A 15,920-nucleotide genomic window follows, 5' to 3' on the forward strand; every position below is an offset into this window, starting at 1 on the left:
GCTGAGATGGGCAAAAGTGCCTGCAGGAGTTGGGTGCTCAGCCCAGCTCTCGCTGCAGTGAGCTTTGGGCACTGAGGGCTAGATCCAACACTTAGGCACTGCTGAGATCGTCCAAACCCTCACTCAGCTGCCACCTAAATTCCCTAGGCCCCTACGTTTTTGCAGCTGGGCATGTGGAAGCTGCCACATTCGGATGCTGGTGTGCTCTGAGCATGCCTAAACCCTCACAAAAGACAGCTGTGGGTTAGCGGGTCAGGAGTTTTGGGGGCGGGCTAGCTGGGGTGGGTGTCCCAGAATACCCACAGGCCACAGGTAAGGCCTTTTGTGGGTCTAGCCATGATTGTTGAAAGCCCCAGTGGCAATGTATTGTGTGTAAAGAGGGGAAAGAGCAGGGTATGAGCAACAACCGGGCTGTTGGTTATTAGGGCTCCTTGTAGCAGCTTCCCTCAAACTGAGCAGGAGGTACAAATGAGCAGAGGCTTGGCAGGGCAGTGTGTGCTGCTTGGGCCCTGGGGTGTGCTGGCTGGTGCCCATAGGCTGTATAAACCAACCCACTTCCTGGCTGTGTAGTCCATCTGCAACGTGGCTGCGTCTAGTCTCATGTTTAGAGGGTTTGGCAGGTAGAAACCTACAAAACCTCTTTTGTTGTCCCTAGGCCTTGGATTCTGATCGAGCTGTACTGCAGAAAATGAGGAAAGCCACCAAAGCAGAGCATGCTTCTGGACAAGGTCAGAGCAGAGCTGGAGACCCAGAGTGGGCCAGGGGGAGGGAGGCTTGTCTGTTGGGCTGGAGAGTGGGCAGGGGGAGCTGGGGTTTTGGAGACATGCCCCCACGCTTGTGCGTGTTTCTGGGTATGTTGAAACCCCTCCAATTGCAGGGGAGTCCCCCAGTCCTGCCGCTCTCTCCACGCTCCTCACTGCCATCTGCTATCCAGTCCTGAGCCCTCCTCCCAGCTTTGCAGTGGACATCAGGGCTGGCCTCAGACCCTTTCTGCCCTCCTCACAGAAACCCTGCACTGAGCGCTGGGTATGAGTGGGAAATGGGGCAGGCCAGGCCAGGCAGTGCCCTTGTGAGCAGTATGCACCCCAGCCACGGCTCCATAGCAATGCCCTCTGCTTGGCGATCAGCTGAGGGGCAGACACCACCCTAGCAATAAGGATAGCATTGCACAACTACTAGCCATGGCATCACCAAACCCCACTGCCACCCAGGTCAGCTTACATGCCCCAGCTTGTGCCACCCAGCTCCCTCCACATCTCTCAGGCCAGACGGGGTCACTCGTGCTCACTGGAGTCAACAGGCCCTGGCGCTTCCTGCCCAGCAGGGAGCTGACAGAGAGCGAGTGCCAAGCTGAAAGGAATGGCTGTTCCCCTGCCCCAGCCCGGCTCCCCCACTCCGCTGATGGGGCTGGATGGGAGCGAGCTCTGCGCTGGAGCTTCATCCTCCTCCCCTGCCACCCCAGCACTGACAGGAGCACTGGCCTGGGGACCCTGCAGTGCGCCAGGAGCAGGAGGAGGTAGCGCTGCTGCTACTGAGGGGCACAGCCAGGGCTGGGGGCAGAGGGGGACCCTTGCCAGAGGCTGTTTCTCAAGGGCACCTTCTGGGACCCGTGCTGCCTCCTGCAATACCTGCCCCACAGTGTCTGTGTGCCCAGTGCCCAATGTGGGAGCCCACCGGCTCCAACCGACCTGGTGCAAGGTCTTCCCGCATCACAGGACAGGGGCTGTAGGAGACACACACACACCATCACCTCCTGCTCTGCCTCACTCACCTGCCCACTGCCTTGCCACTCCCCGACCCCTGCTTTGCCCCACTTACTCTCCCCATCTCCTCTAGTTTGCCCCATCCCCCAGCCCTGCCACTGTTATGCCCCACTCACCTGCCCCACTTCTCAGCCCTGCCTTGTCCCTCCCCACACCCCCAACCCTGCTCTGTCCCACTCACCTGCGCATCTCCCAACACGTCCCCTGGTTTGCCCCACTCACCTGTCCCATCCCCCATTGCTGCTCTGCCCCAGGCCCCAAGCCCTGCCCCTGCTCCCCTCACCCCCAGTCCTCACCTTCCCCCTGCACTCACCCATCCATCCCCCCCAGACCCAGTGCTCCTCTCCCCCACTTGACTCACCCTTCCAGCCCTGTCCTACTCTGGCCTAGACACTGACAGCTATCTGGGGAGTGGATTGAGATGTGGATCACTGGACAGCCGATGGTAGCTTCCTTCTCTGCTCTCCTTATCCATGTTGACTGGGGGTTTGGTGTTTATGTGCCTAGATCTCGCTTGCCACATAGAAGCTCATATTGCAGCCCAGGAAAAATTCTCTGCAAACTACCAGAGTGATGGTGACAAGCAACTGGCCAGTGCCTTCACCTCCTTTGCCGAGTTCTCCCGGAAGCTGCTGGCCCCAGTCAAGGGTCTGGTAAGAATTGCTGCCCAAGTGCCCCAGGCCTGGGTGCTCTCCCAGCCACAAGGCGTATGTCAGGGGTAGAGGGCCCAGTTGGTTTCCTCACCCAGAAATGAAGCCACTGTCATATGGACAAAACAGCATGTGATGGTGTAATTGTGGACTGGGTTGTTGTAATACTGTAGTGCTCAGAGCATGAGTCCCACCTCAAGGCAGGCTGTTAGGATGCAGGGCCTAAAACCCCACATTGGTGGGGAGTTCTATACTCGGATATCACCAACCAAGTATCAGGTGTAATCCTCAGCCACTACAACAGCCTAATCATGAAGTCAGATACAGTCCCCTTGGCTACTCCGATCTGTCTTGTCAGCTAGGTGAGCCTGCCTTTGTGATAGCTGGTCCCTTACAGCAAGAATCACAGCAGTATTCAGGCTACTTCTAGTCCCAAAGGGCCAGTCAATTACCCCAAGTCAGTTGCACCTTAGATCTCACACCAAAGACAATGCTTGTAGCCAGTCCAATAATAAGCTTTATATCAATATATTTACTAGGAAAAAGAAACGAGTTATTTACAAGGTGAAAGCAGGTAAACATAGATACACAAATGAGTTCCAATCTTAAGTAACAAAAGGTAATAAAAGCTTCTATAATCCGCTCTATATGTTCCTTAGGGCTAACCCAGGCTAAGCAGCTGGGGATCCTTTGCTTATGCCTTGAAAATTTTGTCCCCCAGAGTCCAAGCAGCATAGAGATCTCAGGTTCCTTTTGTTTGGCATTTTTATCTCCCTTCTGCCATGTACTGTGAGCTGCAAACTCAGCTCAGTTGATGGGAGGAGTCCACTTGCCTGGCTCATCTTCATGGGGAGAAGGCAGAACAACAACCAAATCTTTTGTCTTCTTTTTGCAATGTCCCCACCAGTCCATCTGGTATGGATGGCCCCTTCCTTTTGGGAAGGGAGAAACACTTGTTAGAGGTCAGGCCTTCATACTAGTCAGTGGCTATCTCCTATTTGGTCATTTACACAGTCATAGAGATTCACAAGACAAAGTGCTCAATCTGGGGTACAATGGTATAGGTGAGATTGGTGCAGGCAGCTACGCAGGAGCATTCAATAAAGTCTGAGCATTAAACACATTCTTATGATTCTTCTCATTCTAATACCTGTTACAACATCTCAGGGGAGCCAGCCTGATTTCAGCTCTGTATTTGTCAGGGTTCAGTTGAGACTGAGGGTGTTTCGATGGGCAGCAGCAGGAGGTGGATCCATTTTGTTGGTGCCCTGGGTGCGGGTTCCGTGCCATGGGGGTTTCCGAAGCAGGGTGGGGGGTAGAGCATGTGCAATGCGAAGGAAACGCTGCGGGAGCTTGGGAGGAAGCCCAGGCCAAGCTGGCTGTGTGAATCGTCGGCAGGCTATGGTGACTTTTAACAGTATGTAATTCAACCAAATATGAACAGACTTCATGAGGTCCCCAAAAGGTCCCTCCTGGGGCCCAGGCCCACCCTCCTGCCAAATTCCCAAGTGCCAGCGTAAGCCATGGGGGCGTTAGAGCGCTTCGCCACAGCTGCAAGAACTGTTTCTGATGGAAAGTGTTAGGCAACTGAACCACAAGTGCCATTGCTCTGCCCTGCGATAGTAGAGAGGGACAATAGCTCCATAGCTCCCGCCTCTCGGGGAGGTGCCGGACCTACGTCGGCAGGAGAAGCTCTCCTGTTGGCGTCGGCAGCATCTTCACTGAGCACTACTGCAGTGCAGCTGTGCCGCTGCAGTACTGTAAGTGTAGACGCCCTGAGTCCCTTCAAGGAAGGGCTTTTAGCTCTGCTCTCCAGGGGCCCAGCGCCATTCACTGGGCCGTGGCTCCTGTGCTATTCTTCAGGCAGCCCAGCCACGCAGCCTACACCTCTTACTCCCCTTATCCCCTGGCCGCAGGCAGGACTCCTGCTCTGGTTCCCAGTCCCTGCTGCCTGTCTCCATGGAGCAATGCAGGGAGCATACACGGGTGTCTAGTTAAGACCTCTTGTGCGAGGAGCTGAAGAGAAAGTGGCAGCTACAGGCAGGTCAAAGCAGGGCAGGGAGACAAAATAAATGTCAGGCACCTGGCTGCAGCAAAATGGTGAATTCTGTGGCAGAAATGGTGAATTCCATGGCCAGATTACTTGGCCACAGAATCAGAGTCCCTGGAGCCCAGACTGAGATGAATGGGGCAGTTCACACCTTTCAGAGTTACTGTTTCAGGCTGTCTGCAGACTCAGGCATGCACACTACATCAGTCGTACTCGGTTAACATTTTCAAGGTTAACAACATTCATTTAAAAAAAGTGAAAACTCAGGAGCGCAGCTCTGCACAAATGGTGAGTTCTTCAGCAAATTCGATGACTATGGTCTTGTGAAGTACAGGGCCCCCACCACACCAACATCTACAAAAAGAAAGATAAGCGCCGAGCCTGCAGTTCCTACTGGGAGTAGTTCCTGGATGGGAGTAAGTGGCAGTCCTAGTAGCAAGTGTTTGCAGGTTTAGCCCTCTGGTTTGAGCCTACTGACAACTTTCATTTCAATATGTTCTGTCCCAGAGGAGGCTCTGTGACAGAGGGACAATATCCTGTAATATCCTGATGGAATGAAGATAAGCTTTATTGAGTTAAGTTAAACCGTATGGAATTGGGATTAGCACGTTTGGGCACAGTGTGAAAAATGCAGTTGTGGCTGTGTTGTTGTGGCGTTGTGTGCCTCTTCTCTAGCAGGGAGGGGGGATACAAGTGTACCTCCTCCATTCCCAGCCCTTTGAAGTCACCCCCTGGGGAGATCTGCAAACGCTTGTGCAGACTGGATTCTCCAGAGCCCATCAGACAAAGAACAGACTTTTGCATAAAAGCCTGGGGTTTAACCTGCCTTAGGGTTTCTCCCTGCTCCAACAAATGGGCAGGACCCCTGGAGCCCAGAGGGCCCCAGTTCTTAGGGGAAGGTTGGAAGGACTTGGCCTATTGAAGCCTCTCATGACTGGGTGCTTGTTCTGAGCTGCGGCTCTGATGACCATGTACCACAAGGAGGCTCCTAGGGTGTGGTATTAAAAGCCTGCACTTGCCAGAGCCCAGGAGGGCGCTGGGATAACTCTGGTGAGCTTATTAGCATGCGGGTAGGATCTTTTGCTCTTTTACTGTTTTCTCAGTAATGCTTTGTACCCTAGGAATAAACTTGGCCTGCTTAGGAAGAGCTTTGTGGTAACTTGTATCTGTAGCAATTGCACTGTTCTCTGTCTCTGAAGAGAAAGCAAACAGGTGTCCTCGGGCAGCCGGTCTGCGCTGGGAATGACACAGTGAAGGCAGGGAGCTGTGCAGCGTGGGAATACCCTGCTCAGAGGGGAGAGATCTGCGGATCTCCACCCAAAAAGGCAATGGCTGGGAAGCTACCAGCCTGAGAGTGGGTGCCTTTGCTGAACCACAGAGGGGAAATCCAGGTGCAGCCGCCCTGAACCGCAATCTCTATGGTGGCAGCATTGGTGGGATCTCTAACAATGTCAATTGCCTAAATGCCAACCGCAGCAAAAGCAAGTTACTTAGACAGGAACGGCAAAGAGAAAAAAGCCTCAGTAGTCTTTCTGGGGTAAGGAGCAGTGAAAAGGGAGATGGGGAAAATTAATTATGAACAACTGAAGAAAAATCTGTTGGTTGACCTATGCAGAGAAAGGGAGATTAGCCCTGAAGATAGAACAAAATCATATTTAGTGATTTGCTGTATTCTAATGACCAGTCAAGGAATGATGGTCCATGTTCACAGAGAACCTCCAGTCGACTGACAGAGGGACCAGCAAACGGAGAATTTTGGAGCCAACGCCCTGGAGAGAAACAGGGAAGAGGCTGACAGTCAGCTACTGTGTTCTGTCCAGACCAAGGCCACCACTGCAAGAGGGGTGCTGGATACTCAACAGCTGGAGCAGGAGAGGCTTCAGCTGGAGCGGGACAGAGTGCATCTGGAAACCTAGCAGCTTGCAGACCTTGCTCTAGCAAGAGAGAGCAGTCTGGGACCCGCAGCAGTGCCAGTAAGACTGAACGCCAGCACCAGCGCTAGAAGAGAGAAAAGGACAGGGAGCATCAATATCAGATCGAGATGGCGAAACTGTTGCAGCAGAACTATTGTCCAGCAGGTGGAGCCCGACGCCAGGGACCTGTGCCCGTGGGTGGCATAGACTCCAAATGACTTCCTCGCTATGTGAATTAAATAAGCTCAGACAAGGGGACATAGTAAGGGACCTGGGTCCACTGCTTTCTGGGCAAAGGCCCTGGACATCTTTACCCTTATGGGAAGACTGTAACGATTATAATTGAAAACAAGTTTTGTGACTGAAGTTTAAACCGACCCCTGAAGCATATTGGAGAAGGTTTCGGGCAGCTCAGAAGAAAGAGGACATAATCTATATTGAGGCATCAGCTCGATGTGGAACTGGTTACCACGGTTCATGAGGCCTCTGAGTTAATGGGTACAGAACAGTGGTTCTTAAAGTGTGGGGCTCGCCTCCCAAGGGAGGCACGGGAATGTGTAAAGGGAGGCGCAAGCTCTCTGTGTGTACATGTGTGTGTTTTTAATAGCTCCAGCAATCAGCCTGGGCTCCCACTGTCAAAGCGGGGCAGGCTGTGACTCTGGCTCTCAGCCCTGGCTCCTGCTACCAGAGCCGCAGCCTGCTCCATGGTGACAGCAGGAGCCTGGGATGACAGGGGGAGCCACAGCCACACCGGGCACTGCAGGGCTCTTCACTAGTCCCACACAGGACTCTCTTAGCAACTGTGACAGGTCCTTTGTGTGGTTTTCCCCACAAGAACTTAAAACCATTAGCAGCAACATGCTTACAGTGAGAAAGAGCTTACCCGAGAAAGGGATGGTTTTGTGACAAAGGGAGTAAAATGTACAACCCAAGCCAAAGCGAGGGCAGCAGCAGATGTTCCAGCAAAATGCAAAAGCCAAAAATATGACTAAGCTTATTTCAAACTGGGCTTTACATGGAGCGGGTCCAGCAATGCACCAAGGCTTCAATGTGCCGAGGGGGTCTGCAGGAGCAGTTTTCTGAATACTTTCCTGAAGCAAGTAAAGACCAATGTAATCAATGGACCAGGAATCCATCAGCTTTAAGCCGAACCCCACAGCTATGCTGTCTTCAAAAGGAGAGGAAAGCCTTATTGCACCGTCAAGTGACAAGGAACTGCAGCACAAATGTTCATAAATGTGAGATGCAGACTTTTAGGTATCAGTGGGATCAGATTTTCGTGAGTTAAAGCCCTTGTTCCTTTTTCAGCTACCTAACTATGCGAGTCAGCTTTAACCACAATTCCAAGTATTGCTCCTGGCTTTCTGTTGAAGATGACTTACATCTCTTCCTTCCTGCACAGCAACCCCAAATTCCATTACTTTGTATAGTGAGGAAATACACACAGTCCTCCCACTGACAAGACAGGACTGATGGAAATTATACTGAATTAATACACCATTGTTTAGTGTCATGTTTCCTAAAATGTATGTGACATTTTCTTTTTGCTGCTTCCATTTGTACTGTTTTTGAACTGAAAATTAATACTTCTGAAACTCACACTGGTCTATAATTGATCAAATCTTTACTTTTTTATTTATTTTTGGTGGTAACTTGTCTCTGTAGCAATTGCACTGTTCTCTGTCTCTGAAGAGAAAGCAAACAGGTGTCCTAGGGCAGCTGGTCTCTTCTGGAAAAGGCAATAACTGGGGAGCTGAATGCCCAGAGTGGCTGCCCTTACTGCGGGATCCAGCTGACCTGCCCTGAACTGTGACAGGCTCCTCCCCCAGCATTTGATTTTTCCAAGTCCATCGGCGAAGTTAAACCAATGTCCTTTCTCCCACTTAAAAAGCCTGAGTTAGGCCTTCCAATAGTAATGAGATTTTAAAACATAAACAGGTTCTTTTACTTTGCCTTCTGCTTCTGAGCCTGTAGGCTGCACTCAGGTCATGTTTCCATGCTTTTCTCCACAACAAGGAGGACTAGAAACTTCCTTTTTTAATGGAAGCTGATGTGATGATATTCACATGACTTGAGGAGCTGGGGCTTTAAGAAAACTACCAAAGATTGGAAGAGACATGAGAGCTGCAGTGCTGTGTGGGGAATGGTTTGTATGGAGCTAAATGCTTTGGGCTACATTCACAAGGGGGACCTGGGCATTGCAACGCCAACTCCTAGGGACCCTGCCACCTTGTGGATTCCTCATTCCCAGTTAGGCACCCTACTTGCCATGCCTGGAGAAGTAGGGACCCTAAGAAAGGATTGCTCAGGTGCCAGCCTGCTGAGCAGGGAGCCACTTGGGCCAGCCAGTGGGAAATGCCAAGGAGCCCCAAAAAGAATTAGGCCTTTGCTCACAAAAAATGACCGAGGTGGTGCTGTGCCCAGACCACTCACCTGGGATGGGGGAGCTCTGGGTTCAAATCCCTGCTCCTGATCAGGCAGATTTGAACCTGGGTCTCCTACACCCAAGTGCATGCCCTACCACTGGGCTATTGTGGGAGGAAGGCTCTGAGTATGCCTATTGGATTGGCCCTTGTGGGCAGCTACATAGAGAATGTCTCGTTTGAGACTCCCGCTAGGGCTAGGCATGAGTGAGGGTGCTGAGCTGCTCAGCACTGTCATCAGGACATAGGCAATTCTGCGCACGCTTGTTGGGAATGTAGGGAATATATGTGGCAGCTGAGTAGGGGTTGTGTGAATGCCAGTGGTGCCTGCATATTGGATGTGGGCCCCTATAGGGCAGGTAGGCATCGAAATCCCCTAGTGAATGTAGCTCTTTGGACAGGTGCTGGCTCTTATTATGTCTTTGTTCAGCACCTAGCACAATCAGACTCTGATCATAGTTGTAGCCTCCAGATTCTTCTGAAATACAAATGATACAGAGCCTGATCCTCCTCACCTGTGTAGCCCTGTCCAATCCTGAATTACACTGTTCAGAATCCACTCCCTGCTGGGAACACACTTGTAAGGGTTGGAGTTAAGGCTTTAATTGCATTTTGAATTAGACTTTGGTTGTGGTTTGAAGTTATTGGGGTGTCTGATATATTCAGAGAGTAGGATAGATGGTGAAATGACTTAATCTCATTTCCTTGCAGTGTTTGTCTTGTTTCAAAAATCCTTTGTATAGTGATAACTGAAAGCAAATGAGGTTTCCTGTCTGGGAATTAGAGCTGGCACGTGACCTCTCCAGTTATGGTTGGCTAAATGTATCCATTTTAGAGGCCCTTGTTTAGTTGCTTATAACTTGGTCAAGTTTCCTCTTTCAGGCTGGAATTTTGCAGCTCTGGTTTCTGTCTGAGGGCTTTTTTCTCTTTAAAATATGAGCAGAATTGTTTTTTGAGAATTAAGAAAAGGAAAAGTAGCCAACGTTTTTTATCCATATCAAACTCTCTTTCTCTCTCTGAACTGCTCTGGAAGCTCTGTGTTTGGAGTGGGACAGACATGTGTGTTCCTGAAGGCTGGTGAAAATCCCCTTGGATTTGGTTGTGGGAGAATATTTTCCACCCTGCCCTTTGCCCATGCACACCGACCTTTCCCTCACAACCTCCCAGCTACCCGCACGATGTGAGGAACCAGCAAGGGAGTCTCAGCCCCTGTCCCACATACCTGAGGGTGTGTCGGACGAGACAGGGCTCCTTCTGACACCTCCACACCCTGCCTGCTTCCGGTGGGGCGGAGGTTGCTGTGTTTGTCCTCCAGCTGCAGAATCAGGGCCCAAGGGAAAAGATGGCAATCAACAGAATCCATAAGAAAAGTGCTTCCCCAAGGAGCCATTGTCCAGGATTCAGAGTAGCAGCCGTGTTAGTCTGTATTCGCAAAAAGAAAAGGAGGACTTGTGGCACCTTAGAGACTAACAAATTTATTAGAGCATAAGCTTTCGTGAGCTACAGATCTGATGAAGTGAGCTGTAGCTCACGAAAGCTTATGCTCTAATAAATTTGTTAGTCTCTAAGGTGCCACAAGTACTCCTTTTCTTATTGTCCAGGATGAGAGCGCTGAGGGGGATCTTCCTGCAGGCTGCGAAGTGGGTGTGAACCGCTGCCTGGCTTTGGGCTGGGGGCATTCACAATGCAGGCTTCAGAGTCTCTCTCCTTTCTTTCCAGTTGCAGAGCTTGTCTCATAACATTAACTTTTCCCTGGACTCGCTGGTAAAGAGAGATTTAAAGGAGCTCAAAGGGGTGAGTCGATGCTCAGTGGGCCTGTCAGGGTGGCCCCTGGGAGAGGGGTTGCACAGCTGAAGGATGTTCCCTGCCCCCCGGTTTCACTAGCAGCAGGCAGTAGCAGTGCTAAGAGCTGGGCTGTGAGCTCTGTGGGAGCAGCTGGGCCCATCAGTGCTCTGGAGCCCTTGGGAAAACTCCATCTCTGTCTCCAGGGCCCTGGCACGCAGCCACCTGCCGCTGCTGCTTTCCAGCCTCTGAGCAGGACACAGGCATAGATGTGATTGACAGCAGGGCAAAGTCCCCGCCCACCTCTTCACTCCTCCCGCTTCTCTGACCCAATTTGCCTGCAGCCCTTTGGCTGAACCAAGGGGTGTCATGGGAGTTCCCAAGGGAACAAAGGAACCTCTTTGCCCCTAAATACTTCATAGCTTCCCATTACATCATCGCGTGAGCATCCCCCCTGGCCTCCCAAGCAGCTCCCTCACCAGGTGAGCGTGCACCCCCCTGCACTGAGTGTGCATGGCATCCCAGAAAGACCTTACCGGCCGCCCCCAGTGACTGTGTGTCCCCATGGCTTCCCAGGGACCCCCTGGCGAGTGCATGTCCCCAGGACCTCCCAGGGAGACCCTGTTGAGTGCGTGTCCCCAGGGTTGCCAGCCCTCCTGGTTTTGCTGGCAGTCTCCTGGAATCAGGCTTCATCTCCCAGAGGCTACTGAAGCCAAATCGGGAGATTTTAGTCCAGCAGTGCAGCGGGGCTAAGGCAGGCTCCCTGTGTGCCTGGCTCCATGCTGCTCCCGAAAGCGGCCAGCATATCCCTGCAGTCCCTGCACCGACTCTGCAGCTCCCATTGGCGGGGAACTGTGGGGATGGTGCCTGCAGACAGAGGCAGCGCATGGAGCCCTTGGCCCCCCCAGGGGCCACAGGGACATGCCGGCCGCTTTTGCATGGGGCCAGGGCAGGCAGGGAGACTGCCTTTGCTCTGCTGCGCTGCCACCCGGGAGCTGCCTGAGGTAAGTGTTGCCCAGCTGGAACCTGCACACCTCACCCGCTCCCACACTGCAACCCCATGCCCCAGCCCTGAGCCCCGTCCAGAACCCAAACTCCCTCCCAGAGCCCACACCCCTCACCTCCTCCCACACCCCACACTCCTGTCCCAACCCTGAGTCCCCTCCTGGAGCCAGCACCCCAAACCCCCTCCCACACTCTAGCCCCATGCCCCAGCCCTGAGCCCCCTCCCATACCCAAACTCCCTCCCAGAGCCTGCACCCCAAACCCCCTGCCCCCCAAGCCCCCTGCCCCACCCCACTGAAAGTGAGTGAGGGTGGGGGAGAGCGAGCGATAGAGGCAGGGGGGATAAAGAGCAGGTCATGGCCTTGTAGAAGGGGCGGTGCAGGGGTGGGGCATAGGTGTTTGGGTTTGTGTGATTAGCAGTTGGCATGTCCCCATGGCCCCCCAGCAAGCCCCCCTGTGAGTGCATGGCACTCCTGGTCTCTCAGTGGGGCATCCCTGGATGAGTATGCACCTCTTGTGACCTCCCAGCGGGGTCTCCCCTGGTGTGTGTGCACACCTCCCATGGCCTCCCAGTAAACTCTTGCCCCCTCCCCAGTCAAATCATGCCCTCTGTGGCCTTCCCCAGGCAAATGTACACCCTTTGTGACCTCTCAGTGGAGGCCCCTCTGATGTGAGTGTGCGGCCTCTGTGGGCTCCTCGCCTGCCCCCCGCCCCCGCCGGTGTTTCCTGCCCACCCCCCGTGGTCTCTAACATGCGCTCTTCCAGGGAGCTCAGCCCACTATGTGTTTATGTGTGCACATGGTGGCTATGGGTGTATCTGTACATGTGTGTTGCTGGGTGTGCATGCCTCTCCTAGCTTCATAGATTCCAAGGCCAGAAGGGCCCATTGTGATCATCTAGTCTGACCTCCTGTATAGCACAGGCTAGAGAACCCCGCTGAAACATTTCCTCTTTGAACTAGAGCTGAACTTTTAGAAAAACATCCAATTTTGGTTTAAAATTGCCAGTGGTAGAGAATCCACCATGACCCTTGGTACATATGTGTGTGTAAGTGTGTGTTGCTTTCAGGTGTGCTTCTCTGTATTGATATCTGTATGTGTGCATGTGCCCATTATTAGATGAAGATGGTAAAATTGTTAATGATGCAGAAGAGGTAGAAATGTTCAAAAAATATTTCTGTTCTGGATTTGGAAAGAAGCAGGATGATGTGCGTGTGTCACATGAGGATGATGAAATACCTTACAAGTCCATTAGTAACTGAGGATGTTAACACCAGCTGCTAGGGATAAATATTAAACCCAAAAGGCCTAAAATGTTGGCTGAGGAGCTCTCTGGCTCACTGATGTTAATTTTTAATAAATCTTGAGTATATAAATACCTTCTCTGACAGGGGCCGTGGCTGAATGTTGTTCAGGCTCCAGGATCTTGATACACCTCTGGGAATCCCGAGCACAGAGGCTGAGATTGCCCACACAGCAATCCCAGGGGGAGGCCAGGAAGAGGCACTTGCTAGAATCTGGGACAGAATGTTAATAGCTGTGGGATACTGGGACAGCTAAGCAACATTGTGGCCCAGGACTCCACGAAGAGCAAGGAAACTAGTCACTGCTAATAGGTGGTAGGTTTCAAAACTCTGCAGGGGAAGAGAAACTGAGGCACAGCTGAAACATGATGTGTCAGAGCTCCCCTGGTATGAGGGTGACTCCGGGTAGTAAAGAGCGCTGCCAATTAATGATGCTTGGCAGAATGTGGGAAAAGCCATAGAGAGGTGTGAAGCAACCGCTGGGTGGAGTCTTGAGGTTAAAGAGGGAGAAAATTGTCCCTTAATCTATGGTTTCACGTTGGTCAGTGGAGGTGTAATTAAACCTGAGGGGGGTGGGGGAAGCAAACACACTTCACTTCGCCCCAAGGGGGTGTGACATTGGGAACTGACCTAGAATTTTGTCATGAAACTGTGTTTTGGGATGGTAATTGGAACTGTTTATCTGTTTGTTGAATGACTGTATGAAGTTTAAATTAATAAGAAGTAAAGCAGATGCGCTGTCGAAAGGGGGAGGGTGGGCAGAACACCCTTGGAGTACTTGTCATGTACCCCTGCTCTGTTCTTTTTTGAAAGACGGAGAAAAGTGATAAACTGGGGGCGCTGTCCTGACGGCCCTGCTGGGGTATGAGGGAGACTCCAGATGTCAGTCCCATGCCCAGCTGATTGCCAACAGGCGATGTAAGTAACGCAGTGTCTACATGGACACTGTGTCGCCCTAAATACATCGACCTAAGCACTGTGCCTTTCGCGGAGGTGGAGTTAAGTTGATGTAGTGGGCGACATACATCGGTTGGAGCACCACTGCAGTGTGGCTGCTGCCTTACGTTGACCTAACTCTGTGGTGTAGACCAGGCCTAAGTATAAAGAACATACAGTTGATATATTGAATAAAATGTGTGTGTGCGGGCATGTGTGTTGACTGCTTCACAGCTGCTGTCTGCCCCTGAAAGAGTTTAAGTATAAACCAGAAGCTTCCTGCTGTTGGGTGGAGTTCTGGCAGAGGGTCTGAAGGGACAGCGCTGCGCCCAGAGGGGCTAGGTGGCTGGGCAGCAGGTTCCAATAGTTGGGGGTTGCCAGCTAGAAGGTCTGCAACCTGAGGATGTGCTTAAGGGCCCCAAGATTCGGGCAGTGGCTGGGCTCCATTCAGGCTCCAGGAGCTTGAAACCCCCTGGAAATCCACAGCACAGCTGGGGGCAAAAGACCTATCTGGCTTTAAGATTAGACTTGATAAGTTTAGGGAGGAGATGGTATGATGGGATAACATGATTTTGGCAATTAATTGATCTTTAAATACTCATGGTAAATAGGCCCAATGGCCTGTGATGGGATGTTAGATGGGGTGGGATCTGAGTTACTACAGAGAATTCTTTCCTGGGTATCTGGCTGGTGAATCTTGCCATATGCTCAGGGTTCATCTGATCGCCATATTTGGGGTCGGGAAGGAATTTTCCTTCAGGGCAGATTGGAAGAGGCCCTGGAGATTTTTCGCCTTTCTCTGTAGCATGGGGCACGAGTCACTTGCCTGAGGATTCTCTGCTCCTTGAAGTCTTTAAACCATGATTTGAGGACTTCAATAGCTCAGACATAGGTGAGAGGTTTTTCGCAGGAGTGGGTGGGTGAGATTCTGTGGCCTGCGTTGTGCAGGAGGTCAGACTAGATGATCATAATGGTCCCTTCTGACCTTAATATCTATGAATCTATGATTTCACTCGCAGCAAACCTAGTGGGCAGCTAGGAAGGGGTACTAGCTAGGATCTGTGATGCCTTCCTGGTGAGAAAATACCACGTATTAAAGAGCTCTTCAACCTAGGGAAGAAAGGCAGAACAAGAACCAACAGCTACACACTGAAGCCAAACAAATTAAAATGAGAAATAAGGCCCAATTTGTAACCATGAGAGCGATTAACCATTGGAACAAACTCTGAAGGGAAGAGGTGGATTCTCCATCTCTTGATGTCTTCAGATCCAGACTGGCTGCTTTTCTGGAACATGCTTTAACCAAACACAAATTACTGGGCTCAATGCAGAGGTAATGGGGTGAAACTGAATATCCCATGCTAGACAGGAGGTCAGCTTAGATGATCTAATGGTCCCGTCTGGCTATAAAATCTACGTGCCTGTCTATCCTTGTGTGCACACGTGTGTGAACATATGTCTATGTGGCTCTGGTCTGTGTATACACGTGCGGTCTGTGTGTGTACACGTGTTTGGGGCGTGTTCCTGTTTTAGCTTTCATGCACACTGCACGAGCAACAGGGGAACTCACTCTCAGCAATGTGCAGAGTGAGATGGTGCAGATTCTCCAGCAGGTGAGTGCAACAGTTTCAGTCCAGCAGCATGGGGGTGGGAGGCAGGGGGTAGCTGTTGAGAGCACTCTGGTGTCCCCTGCATAGCTTCCAGCCCCTGCAGGTTCAGAATGACATGTCCAAAGGATACCACTACATGGGACACACAGAGCAAGCTGACTTACTAGCCGGGCAGCAGACGTGGCCATAACAAACAGGCTAGAGTGCACATTTGGGCACTGACTAAGCAGGCTAGCAGCGCGGTGTGGTGTGCGTAGAAAGCTCTGCCATGCCAGGGGTAAGGAACAGGGGCGTATTGTACAGGGCCATTGTCACTAATCACTTACCCGTCTCTTACCAGGACTTCAAAAAGCCTTTTGACAAAGCCTGGAAAGACTATGAGAATAAACTGTAAGTTGACCTGCCCCCTGTCCTCTTTACTCAGGCTCACTGGGAGCCGATTCTAATAAAGCCTGGCCCCAGGGAGCCTTTCAGGGTGTTTTTTC

At 51.7% G+C, this 15,920-nt stretch overlaps 1 protein-coding gene across 3 annotated transcripts in view; it reads left to right on the top strand.

The window, feature by feature from the left end:
- LOC119842208 (arf-GAP with SH3 domain, ANK repeat and PH domain-containing protein 2-like) overlaps nucleotides 1-15,920 on the top strand; it is a 119,769-nt gene that overhangs the window by 20,749 nt on the left and 83,100 nt on the right. For all 3 annotated transcript variants that reach the window (XM_043496136.1, XM_043496134.1, XM_038370105.2), the window contains exons 2-5: nucleotides 656-728; nucleotides 2,271-2,416; nucleotides 10,519-10,593; nucleotides 15,776-15,825. In XM_043496136.1, coding sequence (XP_043352071.1) covers nucleotides 656-728; nucleotides 2,271-2,416; nucleotides 10,519-10,593; nucleotides 15,776-15,825 — 344 coding nt within the window. The remainder of the gene's footprint in view (nucleotides 1-655; nucleotides 729-2,270; nucleotides 2,417-10,518; nucleotides 10,594-15,775; nucleotides 15,826-15,920) is intronic.

Source organism: Dermochelys coriacea, chromosome 13 (assembly GCF_009764565.3).
Source record: "Dermochelys coriacea isolate rDerCor1 chromosome 13, rDerCor1.pri.v4, whole genome shotgun sequence".
Lineage (NCBI taxonomy): Eukaryota > Metazoa > Chordata > Testudines > Dermochelyidae > Dermochelys > Dermochelys coriacea.